This window comes from Pan paniscus, chromosome 5 (assembly GCF_029289425.2).
Source record: "Pan paniscus chromosome 5, NHGRI_mPanPan1-v2.0_pri, whole genome shotgun sequence".
Classification (NCBI taxonomy): domain Eukaryota; kingdom Metazoa; phylum Chordata; class Mammalia; order Primates; family Hominidae; genus Pan; species Pan paniscus.
The window spans coordinates 188,202,928-188,217,681 of NC_073254.2; the positions used below are offsets into that span (position 1 = coordinate 188,202,928).

The 14,754-nt window shown below is 45.8% G+C and overlaps 1 protein-coding gene across 1 annotated transcript in view; it reads left to right on the forward strand.

Moving 5' to 3' along the window:
• The window catches only part of KIF25 (kinesin family member 25), a 75,247-nt gene that overhangs the window by 28,971 nt on the left and 31,522 nt on the right, over positions 1–14,754 (forward strand). Inside the window, 1 exon segment of the mRNA XM_063605552.1 lies at positions 4,352–4,388. Within this exon segment, the coding sequence (XP_063461622.1) occupies positions 4,352–4,388 (37 nt within the window).

Here is a 14,754-nt window from a genome sequence, read left to right on the forward strand (position 1 = left end):
ACAATTTTAAATGCCATCTACTGTCCTGCCCCCGGTCCCAAAGCAGGACATTCTCGAGTTGCGGGTGGGGGCTCTGTTTAAGGATGGCGCTGTCTTGCTGACAGTGGACACTCTGCAGCCCTCTGTAATACGGCCTGCAAAAGGCCAAACTGCCTGAGCAGGCCTCTTGTGCGTGGTAGTGGTTCTGCACCTGAGAGGGCGTCCGTCTTTTCGTGGTTTGCCTCTGCGGGGTCCGACCGAACAGGGACAGGCTTTGAATGGACTTTTCCCTTTATGTCACTATATCAAAAAGGGAGCACCCTGCCTTTATGAACCCCAAAGACCACCCACTCCGCCATGCAGGCAGTCAGTGAGTATTGACTCAACTGATACTTTTGACTTAGAGAAAGTTTTGATGGTATTCATGGATACAGCAAAATTATCTGAAGTTCATTTACTCAAATGCTTACTTGAAAACCATACTCAATGTGACTTACTTCCTTCCCCATGAAACAAACCCCCTGGAAATCCCCACTCCCATCCTGACCACACCTGACCCTCCCCACTCCCATCCTGACCACACCTGACCCTCCCCACTCCCATCCTGACCACACCTGACCCTCCCCACTCCCATCCTGAGCACACCTGACCCTCCCCACTCCCATCCTGAGCACACCTGACCCTCCCCACTCCCATCCTGACCACACCTGACCCTCCCCACTCCCATCCTGACCACACCTGACCCTCCCCACTCCCATCCTGACCACACCTGACCCTCCCCACTCCCATCCTGAGCACACCTGACCCTCCCCACTCCCATCCTGACCACACCTGACCCTCCCCACTCCCATCCTGACCACACCTGACCCTCCCCACTCCCATCCTGACCACACCTGACCCTCCCCACTCCCATCCTGACCACACCTGACCCTCCCCACTCCCATCCTGACCACACCTGACCCTCCCCACTCCCATCCTGAGCACACCTGACCCTCCCCACTCCCATCCTGAGCACACCTGACCCTCCCCACTCCCATCCTGACCACACCTGACCCTCCCCACTCCCATCCTGTCTACACCTGACCCTCCCCACTCCCATCCTGACCACACCTGACCCTCCCCACTCCCATCCTGAGCACACCTGACCCTCCCCACTCCCATCCTGTCTACACCTGACCCTCCCCACTCCCATCCTGTCTACACCTGACCCTCCCCACTCCCATCCTGACCACACCTGACCCTCCCACTCCCATCCTGACCACACCTGACCCTCCCCACTCCCATCCTGTCTACACCTGACCCTCCCCACTCCCATCCTGACCACACCTGACACTCCCCACTCCCATCCTGACCACACCTGACCCTCCCCACTCCCATTGCCGACCACACCTGACCTTCTCACCCTTCCTCCATAAACCTGCCCCTCCCCACTCCCATCCTGACCACACCTGGCCCTCCCCACTCCCATCCCGACCACGCCTGACCTTCTCACCCTCCCTCCATAAACCTGCCCTTCCCCACTCCCATCCTGTCTACACCTGACCCTCCCCACTCCCATCCTGTCTACACCTGACCCTCCCCACTCCCATCCTGACCACACTTGACCCTCCCCACTCCCATCCTGTCTACACCTGACCCTCCCCACTCCCATCCTGACCACACCTGACCCTCCCCACTCCCATTGCTGACCACACCTGACCTTCTCACCCTCCCTCCATAAACCTGCCCCTCCCCACTCCCATCCTGACCACACCTGCCCCTCCCCACTCCCATCCTGACCACACCTGGCCCTCCCCACTCCCATCCCGACTATGCCTGACCTTCTCACCCTCCCTCCATAAACCTACCCTTCCCCACTCCCATCCTGTCTACACCTGACCCTCCCCACTCCCATCCTGTCTACACCTGACCCTCCCCACTCCCATCCTGACCATACTTGACCCTCCCCACTCCCATCCTGTCTACACCTGCCCCTCCCCACTCCCATCCTGACCACACCTGACCCTACCCACTCCCATTGCCGGCCACACCTGACCTTCTCACCCTCCCTCCATAAACCTGCCCCTCCCCACTCCCATCCTGACCACACCTGGCCCTCCCCACTCCCATCCCGACCACGCCTGACCTTCTCGCCCTCCCTCCATAAACCTGCCCCTCCCCACTCCCATCCTGACCACACCTGGCCCTCCCCACTCCCATCCTGACCACACCTGGCCCTCCCCACTCCCATTGCTGACCCTCCCGCCACTCCAAGGTGCTGTGCTTCCCGGCTGTCCCGACGCCATATGGGGTTGGCTGTATGCACCAGTTTGCTGGGGGCACTGGGTCCCACTCCTGACTCTGTAGCTTTGCTCAGGCTGTTTTTCTGGTCTTGGTTTCCTCCACTTAATCTGTCCAAATGAGCTTTCCCTGGAGGGCCTGGCTTGAGCCTCACCGTGTTTGCATCCTGCAGTTTAGCACCTGATTTGAGAAGGTCTTCAGAAAGCACTTGGCCGGTTCTACAGTGTGAAACAAGAAATTCGGATCTTTTGATAGTCATTGAAACTTTTTCTTTTCAAAGTGTTTAGACATGATTGTGCTGGCTCTAGTACTTTCTGCACTTTTTTGACTGGTGGCCACTTGTCACTTGTCAAAGGACTGGAAATTGGGCCTGTCGGATACGTCAGTGTGGCGCGGGACAGGCCAAGTGGCCCTCATTCAAAACGTGTGGGACCAGAAGAAGTGTTTCTGATGTTGAATTGTTTCATATTTTCGAATGTTCGTGTTTTGTATGGACCGGTTCAGCAAGATAATCCAGTGGGCATTTTCTTTCAGCGTCATCTCAGTGCTCAAAACGTTTTGGATTTTGGAGCATTTTAGATTTCAGGTTTTTGGATGAGGGATGCTCAGCCTGTAGTTAATGGCCCCCAGCGGTGATCAGCTTTCCTGAACTTGCCTTTTACATGGCACTTCCAGACGGCTTTTGTTACACACCAGCCTCCCTGCGAGCCTCCCACCGTAAGAGGCACATACATGCAAATGAATGCAAATGAAATCCCATCAGAAATGGGGCTCCTCAGCTGCAGTAGCCTCATCTGAGGCATGGCCTCGGGCAGGTGAGAAGACACCTGAGGCGTGGCCTTGGGCAGGTGAGAAAGACAGGCAAGTTTCCACAGTCCCAGAGGCTTCTTTCTCCTGGATGGTGCGGCTCTGGGCTGTTCGGCCTCTCAGAGCTTCCTAAGAAGCTCCATAAACGTGTGTGTGGACTGTCACATTGTTTGTGTTCATCGGCTTTTGGTTTTGAAACATGTTGCATTTTTTCGGATTCATGATGGCTTGCAGATGCTTGATTTCCTGAAGGGGAGAACCTGATGAGCTTGTCTTCTAGATCAGTGATCCCCAACCTTTTTGGCATCAGGGACCAGCTTCCTGGAAGACCAGGTTTCCACGAACTGGCGGGCCGGGGCAGGGATGGTTTCAGGATGACTCAACTGCATTTCATTTATTGTGCACTTTATTTCTATTATTATTACACTGTAATATACAACAAAATAATAATACAACTCACCACAATGTAAAATCAGTAGGAGCCTTGAGCTTATTTTCCTGTAACTAGAGGGTCCTATCTAGCGGTGATGGAGACAGTGACAGGTCATCAGGCATCAGAGTCTCATAAGGAGTGTGCAACCTGCATCCCTCGCATGCACAGCTCACAGTAGGGTTTGTGCTCCCAAGAGAATCTAATGCTGCTGCTGGTCTGACAGGAGGTGGAGCTCAGGCAGTGATGCCAGTGATAGGGAGCGGCTGTAATTCAGAGAAGCTTTGCTCACTTGCGCACCGCTCACCTCCTGCTGTGCAGCCTGGTTTCTAACAGGCCTCCGTGGCCAGGGGTTTGGGACCCTTGTTCTGTATCACCACCGCTCTAAACTGCGCATGAAGGAGATATTTAAGCGTTATTACTGTAGTATGGATGACTCTCCCATGCAATGCAGACAGGGAAGATGAAAACAAGAAATAAAGAACGGGTATTGGAGTAAAAAAATCAAGAGAAGACAAAAGGGGGTGGGGAAGAGAAGAAAATAATACATACAAAGTAAAGAGTAAAAAAAATAAAAAGCATAAGGTCCAAAAGGACGAGTGGAGTTTTAGAAAAGGATGGAAGGGTGGATCCATGCACACAGGAAGAGAGGGAAGAGGAGCCAAGCCAGCGTCCTGGGAGACCAGGACAGAGACAGAGATGATGGCAGAGAAGCAGAGGGGTGTTTTAGAGTGACCAGGACAGAGACAGAGATGATGGCGAAGAAACACAAGGGTGTTTTAGAGGCTGAATGTTAGGAATTCAGAAAGCAATTTCTTCATGATGTGTATTTTCAATGTTGTTTCATTCCCTCAGCTCCATCTCTAGAGAAGCGGCCCATGTTGTTGATGACGTGAGTCTACAAGTTTCCTCACAAATTGTATTCAGAGAGCAGCTTCCTGCTTGGTGGGTGTCCTTAGTCCCCACAGATCCCTACAATGGAGAGCAACTCAGAGACTGAATAAATAGAAAATAATTTATTTTAGGCTTTCTTAGTTAAGAAGAGTTGTTTTTGTTCCTTGATTTCTATTGGAACATGAAATTAAGCATTTGACATGCTTTCCTTGTGGGAAACCAGCTCCTGACCCGTAGTTCTATGTGAGGAAGTTACTTCACTTCCATTTATTTTCCAGCCCAAATGATCAACCAGTGCAAATATGAGCAAGTTCTAAAATTTAGAGCACCAGGAAAAGAGATATAAATATAAAATCAGTGATATCATGGGTGAACTTTGTGATTCTAAACTGGAATCAAGCATGATTTTGTTTCTCCTGAAAGCCTCCTTGCTTTTTAGTTTTATCCACAAAAAGGCCGAGAAGTCAGAAGGAGCAGCCCAACACCCAGGGATGTCTGAGTACCAAGCCCACTGCAGGAGAAAAGCTCATTTGACACCTCGCATCTGGGCCAGGAAAGGAAGTGGGTGGGAGGAGCCTGGGGCACCTGGGGGGCTGAACAGCAAGGGAGGCCTCAGAACAGAACGGGGGCTGTGTCCCAGCGCATGGAGCCCACGGCAGGCACTCCCTCAACGCGGGATAGAAGCCTGGGGATTAAGGAGGGACTAAAGCAGATTGAAATATATAATTATATGTACAATCTTGAGTTCATAATAATGAGTTTTTAAAAAGACCTCACATTACTTTTTTGGGTGCTAGAACATCAACTCATTATTCCAAAAAGTGATAGAGAAAAGGGTTGTGATGTCTTTCCTGTAGGAAACATACTCAGGGCAGATGCATGGTTTTTGAGGGAACAGAAGATTCTAGGTAATAAACTCAACAAATGATAAAACTGGAAAACCATCATTTGAAACCCCCAATGAAATAGTGACTCTAGGCCCTCAGAGGACGCTGGTCAGGGGTTGATGGGATCATCACGATGAGGGTTCAGGGTTGCCTCAAACCCTCTAAGCACTTGCTCCTGAGTGGATGCTGCTCAGGGGTTGATAGGATCTTCACGACGAGGGTTCAGGGTTGCCTCAAACCCTCTAAGCACTCGCAACTTCCCTGAAGTTGGGATGCAGAGACATGATGTCCCGAGGTGGTGCAGCAGGTGGGACACAGTGGGACTGATGAAGCACTTTTGCTTCAAAATCAAACCAGCATCTAATCAAGTCTTGGGGACAGTCATTTTAAAGGAGAGAAAACCATCTGCCAAGCCAGAATGCGGACACTTCACAGAACAGACTGCCTGGCTTCTCTAAGAATAACTTTTGTTTTTAAAGGCAGGAGGACACAGTAGAATGAGATGTGTCAGCCTCAGTGTGTCCTGGTTTGGAGCCTGGCGTGCACGAGCCGACTGTCACAGGCGAGCCTGGCGTGCACGAGCCGACTGTCACAGGCGAGCCTGGCGTGCACGAGCCGACTGTCACAGGCGAGCCTGGAGTGCACGAGCTGACTGTCACAGGCATTGTTGGGACAGTGGGGGAAGTCCGAATGTGTCCTGGGTATATAGGGGGGCAAACCTTCTCCTCTATCCTCCTAGGGTCCCTGGTGGAGCCTGAGAATGGAATTGGCCTAAGGCAGGTTGACGGGGAAGAGCATCGGATTTGTTGAATGTGGGGTCTACCTGACACGGAGCCCCCCGGAAAATGAAGAGTTGAGGAGTGGCACAGCCTGCACGCTGCCCTGCGGGGTTGGGCAGAGGCCACTGTGGACAAGCAGCCAAACGAGATGGGAGACAGAGGGAAGGCGAGGGCTGTGCTAACAGGTCTGTCTGTGCAGAGCTGCTCAGCTTCGACCCTGTATTAGCCAGGGATCTCTAGAGGGACAGAATGAATGGAATAGATACATATGTAGAGGAGAGTTTATTAGGTATTAACTCACACGATCACAAGGTCCCACAATAGCCATCTGCACGCTGAGGAGCAAGGAGAGCCAGTCCGAGATCCAAAGCTGAAGAACTTGGAGTCCGATGTTCGAGGGTAGGAAGCATCCAGCACGGGAGAAGGATGCAGGCTGGGAGGCTAGGCCAGTCTCTCTCTTCACATTTTTCTGCCTGCTTTATATTTGCTGGCAGCTGATTAGACGGTGCCCACCCAGATTAAGGGCGGGTCTGCCTTTCCCACCCCACTGACTCCAATGTTAATTTCCTTTGGCAACAGCCTCACAGTCACACCCAAGATCAATACTTTGTATCCTTTAATCCGCTGATCGAGTTGATGCTGGGTATTAACCATCACAGACCCCATCTACTGACGAGAACATGCTTTGCTCCTGGCCCAGCAAGCGCGGCTCTCACGGGAGGGTCAGGTCCTGCCTTCAGTGCAGGAGGAAGAGGGGAAGCTGGAATCCTCTGCGTGAGCCTCCTGCTTCTCAGGAACATTTAAGTAAAGATAATCCTGATGCCAAAGTGGCATATTTTGGGGTGACATGTTCTGCCACTCTCCATGTGACATTAATTTTATAAAGTGTGATGAATGGCATGGTGATTGTATTCTATTTCTTTTTTTTTTCTAGAGATGGGGGGGGGGTCTCACTATGTTGCCCAGGCTAGTCTTGAACTCCTGGCTTATGTGATCCTCCTGCTTTGGCCTCCCAAAGTGCTAGGATTGTAGGCGTGAGCCACCACACCGGGCAAATTGTGCTTTAAAAGTGTTCTTATCATTTAAAAATGCAGCCTGTAATACTCAGCGATACAACTATCTGTTGTCTGGTTTTGAATGTAAAGTATGCTGGGGAAAGGGAGGTGGGTTTTGCAGGAGTGTCTGTGAAACAAGACTGGCTGGATATTCCACACTTGTGGCACCGGGCGATTGCACCTGAGGACGTCTTGTGCTGTTTCCCCCATTTCTGTGTACGTTACAAAGTCCCCAGTGAGAACAGTTAAAAAAATGCTGGGCCTCTCCTTCATTCAGCTTGTTATGGTGATCACAAGATGAATTTAGAAAGCACATGAAATGCTAAACACTTCACTAACATTGATAATTTTGAATTCAGGAAAATCTCAGGTCATGTAGGACACAATGGCCATTTTGAAGATGATTTTGTGTCACGTTGATTACCATATGTCTCGTTTGCGGTTCTACAAGGCCCGTCACCTGAATCAGTCTGATGATGGTTACGTATTGTAAACTTTAGAAACTCTTTTTCAAAAGGTAGTTTTAGTTAACGGACTGATAGCCTTATACTTTTTAAAAAGGCCAAGAAAATTGTTATAGCCGTACTTTAAAATTGCTCTTACTATGTCCCCAGAAAGAAAAACTTTTACAATTCTTTATTTTAAAGTATTATTGATTGATTGATTGATTCAGCTTTATTTAGGTAAAATCGACAAAAATTGTATACATTCGACATCTACAACATGATAATTTAATATACAGATGTATATGATTACCATCCATCTTTGGATGACACATGTGGTAATCAGTTTTACAACTGAGCATGGTGGCTCACACTTGTAATCCTAGCACTTTGGGAGGCCGAGGCAGATGGATCACCTGAGGCCAGGAGTTCGACACCAGCCTGGCCAACATGGTGAAACCCTGTCTCTACTAAAAATACAAAAAATTAGCTGGGCGTGGTGGTGGGCGCCTGTAGTCCCAGCTACTTGGGAGGCTGAGGTAGGAGATCGCTTGAATCCGGGAGGCAGAGGCTGCAGTGAGCTGAGATTGAGTCATTGCACTCCAGCCTGGGCAACAAGAATGAGACTCCATCTCAAAACAAAAACAAAAACAAACACAAAACCATACAATCAGTAAAATGATTACCACAGTCAATGGTAATGACTACCAGGATGGCTAAAGAGTAGAAAGGGGGATTTTATCAGTGATATCAGTTTGCAAACTGAGAAGAGACAGTCTCCAGCTCTCTCTGTTAAAAGGTGAACTCCAGGACACACAGTTTGTGCACAGTCTGTATAAGCTGGCCGAAAATAGCTGGAGGTCTGCAGCTGCTTCTCAGGAAAGAATTGTGCAAGGCTGATCCTCTGCCTAATAAGGGTTGCAGTGGTCTGGGTTGTGAATCAGAGTTAGGGATTTTCCTGATGGCTCCCGTTGTTAGGGAGTTTAGCAGAGTGTGGTTTTTCTTGTAGCCATAGGAATTTAGGAAGCTGTCAGGCAGCCAAGCCCTGAACCCCTGACTCACAGGTACCTTTTATTTCCTTAATCTTGGGATCCATCTTAGTTGATAAAGAAGCATCTATTGGTCTCTCAGATCACATTTCCCTGTTGTGGTCAGTCATAGCTTGGATTTCTGTGGGCCCACAGGCCCTACTGCATCACTCTTATCTTAAATGGCCTGAGAGAGAACTTCATGGATTTGTTGTTCTTTCCTTTAATAGAACATTCTCTTTAGTTTACTTTATGGATTTGGCCTACCTTATGAAGGAATACTGTATGGATTTGGCCTACCTTATGAAAGAATTTCTTCCTTGAAGCCAAAAGAGATTCCCATAAAATCTTTTCCTGAAGCATTTCCTCTGTGTTTTCTTCCAGTAGTTTAATCACTTTGTGCCTCACATTTAGGCCTTTGATCCATTTTGAGTTGATTTCTGTATAGTGTAAGAGGTGGGGGTCTAGTTTCATTCTTCTGTATGTGGACTTCCAGTTTTCCTAGTACCGTTTATTGACGAGACCATCCTTTCCTCAATGAGTGTTCTTGACATCTTTGTTAAAAAATCAGTTGACTATAGATACGTTGGTTAATTTCTGGGTTCTCTATTCTGTTCCACTGGTCTATGTGTTTGTTTCTATGCCAGTACCATGCTATTTTGGTTACTATAGCTTTGTAATATATTTTGAGAGCAGGTAGTGTGATTCCTCCAGCTTTGTTCTTTCTTCTCAGCATTTCTTTGGCCTTTTGGAATCTTTTGTGGTTCCATACAAATTTTACAATTTTTTCAATTTCTGTGAAAAATGTCATTGGTATTTTGATAAGGATTGCATTGAATCTCTAGATGGCTTTGGGTTGTATTGTCATTTTAACAATTTTAATTCTTCCAATTCTTGAGCATGAGATGTCTTTCCATTTGTTTGCATCCTCTTCAATTTCTTTCATTAGTGTTTTCTAATTACCCTTTTAGAGGTTTTTCACCTCCTTGGTTAAATTTATTCCTAGGTATTTTAAATTTTTTGCAGCTATTGTATATAAATGGGAGTGCCTTTTAAATTTATTTTTCATTTAGTTCATTGCTCATATATAGAAACAATACTGATTTTTTCATATTAATTTTGTATCCTGCAACTTTACCAAAGTTGTTGATCAGTTCTAAGAGATTTTTGGTAGAGTCTTTAGGATTTTCTATATATCAGATCATGTTATCTTCAAGCAGAAATAATTTGACTTCCTTCTTTATGATTTGGATGCTCTTTATTTCTTTCTCTTGCCTAATTGCTACGACTAGGACTTCCAATACCATATTGATAAGAGTGGTGAGACTTGGCATCCTTGTCTTATTCCAGTCCTTAAAGAAAAAGCTGAAAGATGTTAGGATGTTAGCTGTGGGTTTGTTATATATTGTCTTTATTATATTGAGGTTGTTTTTTTCTATACCTAATTTATTAAGAGTTGTTTTTTATCATGAAAGGATGTTGAATATTTTGAAAAGCTTTTTCTGCATCTTTGGAGATGATCACATGATTTTTGTCCTTCATTCTGTAGATGTGACCCAATTTGTTTAGTGATTTGCATATTTTGAACTGTCCTCACATTTTGGGATAAATCTCACTTCATCATGGTGTATTATCTTTTTGATGTGCTGTTCAATGCAGTTTGCTAGTACTTTGCTGAGAATTTTTGTAACTATGTTCATCAGGAATGTTGGCCTATAGTTTTTTGTTATTGTTTTGTCATTGTCTGGTTTTGGTATCCCGGTTATGCTGGCCTTGTAGAATGAGTTAGCAAGAATTCCCCCTGCTTCAGTTTTTTTTGCAATAGTTTCAGAAGAATTCGTATTAATTATTCTATAAAGGTTTGGTCGAATTTAGTAGTGAAGCCTTCTGGTCCTAGACTTTTCTTCGTTAGAAGACTTTATTACTGACTTGGTCTCATTACTTGTTATTGGTCTGTTCAGATTTTTTATTTCTTTTTTGTTCAATCTTGGTAGATTATATGTATCCAGGAATTTATCTGTTTCTTCTAGGTTTTTGAATTTATTGGCATATGGTTGTTTATAGTAGTTCTGGATGATCCTTTGTATTTTTGTGGTAGCCGTTGTGACATCTCTTTTTCTGTTTCTGATTTTATTTGGGTCTTCCTTCTTTTTTCTGTTAGTCTGGCTAATGGTTTGTTGATTTTCTTTGTCTATTTTAAAAATTAACTTTGTTTCATTGATCTTCTGTATTTTTTGTGTCAATTTCTTTTATTGTGGTTCTAATCTTTATTTATTTTCTTCTATTAATTTTGGGTTTGATTTGTTCTTGCTTTTATAGTTCCTTGAGGTGCATCATAATGTCATTTATATGAATCTTTCTAGTTTTTTAATATAGGCATTTATTGCTACAGACTGGGCTCTTAATACTGCTTTTGCTGTGTCCCATAGGTTTTGGAATGATGTATTTCTATTTTAATTTGTTTCAGAGAATTTTAACTTTTTTGCTGTGTCCCATAGGTTTTGGTATGATATATTTCTATTTTAATTTGTTTCAGAGAATTTTAAATTTTCATTCTTAATTTCCGCCTTCATCCATTGGTCATTCAGGAGCATGTTGCTCGATTTCCATGTATTTGTGTATTTTCAAATGTTCCTCTTGTTATTGATGTGGACTTTTATTCTGTTATGGTCGAATAAGACACTAGATGTGGTTTTGATTGAAAAAAATTGTTGAGGCTTGTTTTGTGTCCTAACGTGTGGTCAATCCTGAAGAATGTTCCATTTGCTGATGAAAAAATGTATTCTGTAGCTGTTGAGTGAAATGTTCTGTAAGTGTCTTCTGGTCCATTTGGTTTATGGTGCAGTTTAAATCCAATGTTTCTTTGTTGATTTTATGTGTAGATGATCTATCCAATGCTGAGAGTGGGGTGTTGAAGTCCTCAGTGAATATTGTATTGGGGCCTATCTTACCCTTTAGATCTAATAATGTTTGCTTTATATATATATGGGTGAAAATATATTTACAATTGTCATATTCTCTTGCTGAATTGATCCCTTTATTGTGTAATGTCCCTCCTGTCCTCTTTTTTATGGCTTTTAACTTGAAGTCTGCTTTATCTTACATAAGTAAGGCTACTCCTGATTGCTTTTGGTTTCTCTTTGCTTGGAATATTTTTTTCCATCCCTTCACTTGCAGTCTATACGTCTCTTTACGGTTGAGGTGAGGTGAGTTTCTTGTAGACAGCATATAGTTGGGTCTTGTTCTTTAATCTGTCAGGCAGTTTACATCTTTAAAGTGGGAAATTTAATTTGTTTACATTCAAGATTATTATTAGTAGGTGAGGACTTACTCTTGTCATTTTATTGACTGCTTTTTGATTGTTTTGTCTATCCTTTGCTTCTTACTTCCTCTCTTATTGTTTATTTTTTGCATTTAGGTGGTTTTCTGTAGTGAGTCTGATTCCTTTTGGTATCTTCTTTTTGCATTGGCTATACAAGTGACTTTTATAGTTTTGTATTTTTTATGATGGTGGTTATTGTCTTTTCACTTCCACATGTAAGACACCCTTGAGTATTTCTTGTAAGTCCCGTCTTGTGGTAATGAATTCTTTTAGTTTTTACTTGTCTGTGAAAGATTTTATTTTTCTTTCATTTCTGAAGGATAGCTTTGCTGGGTATAATATTATTGGCTGAATTATTTTTTTCTTTCAGTCAGCAGTTTGACTATATTATCCCATTCTCTCCTGGACTGCAAAGTCTTTGCTGAGAAATCCACTGTTGGTTTAATGGACTTATATGTGACTTAATGCTTTTCTCTTGCTGCTTTTAAAATTATTTGTCTTTGACTTTTGACAATTTTCCTACAATGTGCCTTGGAGAGGACCTGCCTGGGGGTTCTTTGAGCTTCCTGGACCTAGATGTCCATTTCTCTCACAAGACTTGGGAAGTTTTCTGCTGTATTTTTATTAAATATGTTTTCCTCAGCTTTTCTCTTCTCTTTCTGGAATGCCCATAATACAAATATTGATTCACTTAATGCTGTCCCATAAATCCTGTGAGCTTTCTTCATTATTTTTTATTATCTCTCTTTCCCTCTGTCTGCCTGTGTTATTTCAAAAGACCTGTCTTCAAGTTTAGAATTTTTTCCTTCCTATTTGGTCTAGTCTGTTGTTGAAGCTCTCTATTGTATTTTTTATTTCTCTATTATATCATATATTTCATTGAATTCTTCAGCTCTAAGATTTGATTCTTTTTTATAATTCTGTCTATTGTATTTTTCATTCAAATTATGAATTGTTTTTCTATGTTCATTGAATTGTCTGTATTTTCTTGTATCACTGAGTTTCCTTAAGATTGTTATTTTGAATTCTTTTTCTGGTATTTCATATATTTCCTTATAATTAGGTTCTGTTACTAGAGGATTATTACTTCCCTTTGGAGGTTACATATTTCCCTGCTTTTTCATGGTTGCTGTGTCCCTAACATTGACTCCTATACATCTGGTGAAAAAATTGTCTCTTCCAATTTTATGGAGTAGGTTTCAGGAGGAAAGACTTAGGGTGCGTGGTTCTAGATGGACACAGTAATGTAGTCTCCATATTGTTCCTTTAGCTGTCATACACACTAGTGGTGTTTGTGAGTTTCTCAGTGGCCGACAGTGAGGGAGTCTGTGGTAACAGTGATGCGGCTTTTCCAAGGGTAGGCTCTCAGGCTATATCTCGGGTTCGGGATACACACGTGCACACGATAGGTCACCCAACATGGGATCTGGCTCATTGGAGTTGGAGCCACATGGCTGTTCCTCCAGCCAGAAGCATGGGCACACAGTTGCTTAGCTGACCTGGGAGTGTGCCTGCCAGGAGTGACTTATAGGGTTGTTTCTCTGATCCAGGACACCGACACAAGGCTGCTCAGCTCGTCTGGGGTATGTCTTCTGGGGCCAATTCAAGGGGCTGTTTCCCATGTCTGGGTCATAGCTGCTTGACTGCTTGGCTGGCCTGAGGGTGTGTTTGCCAGGGGCTGCCCACAGGGCTGCTTCTTAGGCCTGGGACAAGGGCACATGGCTGCTCAGCTGGCCTGAGGTATATCTGCCAGGGGTGACTTGTGTGGCTGTTTCGTGGGTTTGGAGTACAGGTTTCAGGCTGTGTGGCTGGCCTGGGATGTGTCCACCAGGGTTGAACTATGCGGCTGTTTCTTGGGCCTGGGGTACAGGTGCAAGGCTGCATGCCTGGTTCGGGGATATGCTTACTGTTGGTGGCTGAGAAACGGGGCTGTTTCTCAGGCGCTTATTGGGCAGGTGAGGAGCATGTCTGTAGGGTGTTGGGGTACTGTGGGGCTGTTTCTCATGTCCTGAGCACAGGTGCACAGCCCCTCCTCTGGCCTGGAGGTGTATTAGCCACTAGGAGGCTCAGGTGCCTCTCCTGCTTGGGGAAAGGTGAACAGCAGCTTGGCTAACTCAAGGGCAGGGTTGCTGTGGGTGGGACTGCCAGGTTCCTCCAGCTGGTAGGGCAGTGATGGGGGTTGGTTTCCCTGCTGTGCAAGGCCGGAGTCACAGCTGATCCTGGGCCCGGGCTCCATGCAGCTGGGGTTGTGACGTTCAGCCACCCGTGTAGGCTTGGAGTCATGAAGATGGAGCTCCAAGGCTGGAGAATGGCTGTGGTTTCCATTCCCCAGAGCAGGGTATGCTCCAGAGGTGGCTCTGGTCTCAAGATGGGGCTGTGCTGCAGCAGCTTGGCTCACAGGGATGGCTGGGGGGTGAGCAGTGCACACCTTGTGCTCCTAATCTGGGGCCATGGAGCTGTGTCGTGAATTCTCTGCAGCTCCCAAATGGCTCAGGGCCTGTGAGGACTGCAGGATTCCCCTGCTGTAAGGACTGTAGGTGTTTTCTGTGGGGGCTGGTGGGGATCTGCTGCTTCCTTTTCCCTGCAAGGGGAAGTCCCTTCTGACTCCAGGCAGATCTGACCCAGGCAGGGGAGATGGGGCTGCAGAAGCCAGGTGCCTCCACTCTGCCCTCCTGGACTTCCGGTCAACACAGGTGCCTCTCCACTCCCATGTTGCACTGCACACTCTGCCAGATCTTAGCTCTCTCCCTTCCACGTAGTCCGAGCTCAGCTGTGTAGTCATTGCCTTGGTCCTTTCTTGGGCAGAGGGAGCTGAGCACCAGCTCTCTCTCGTCAGCGTCTTGCTGACTT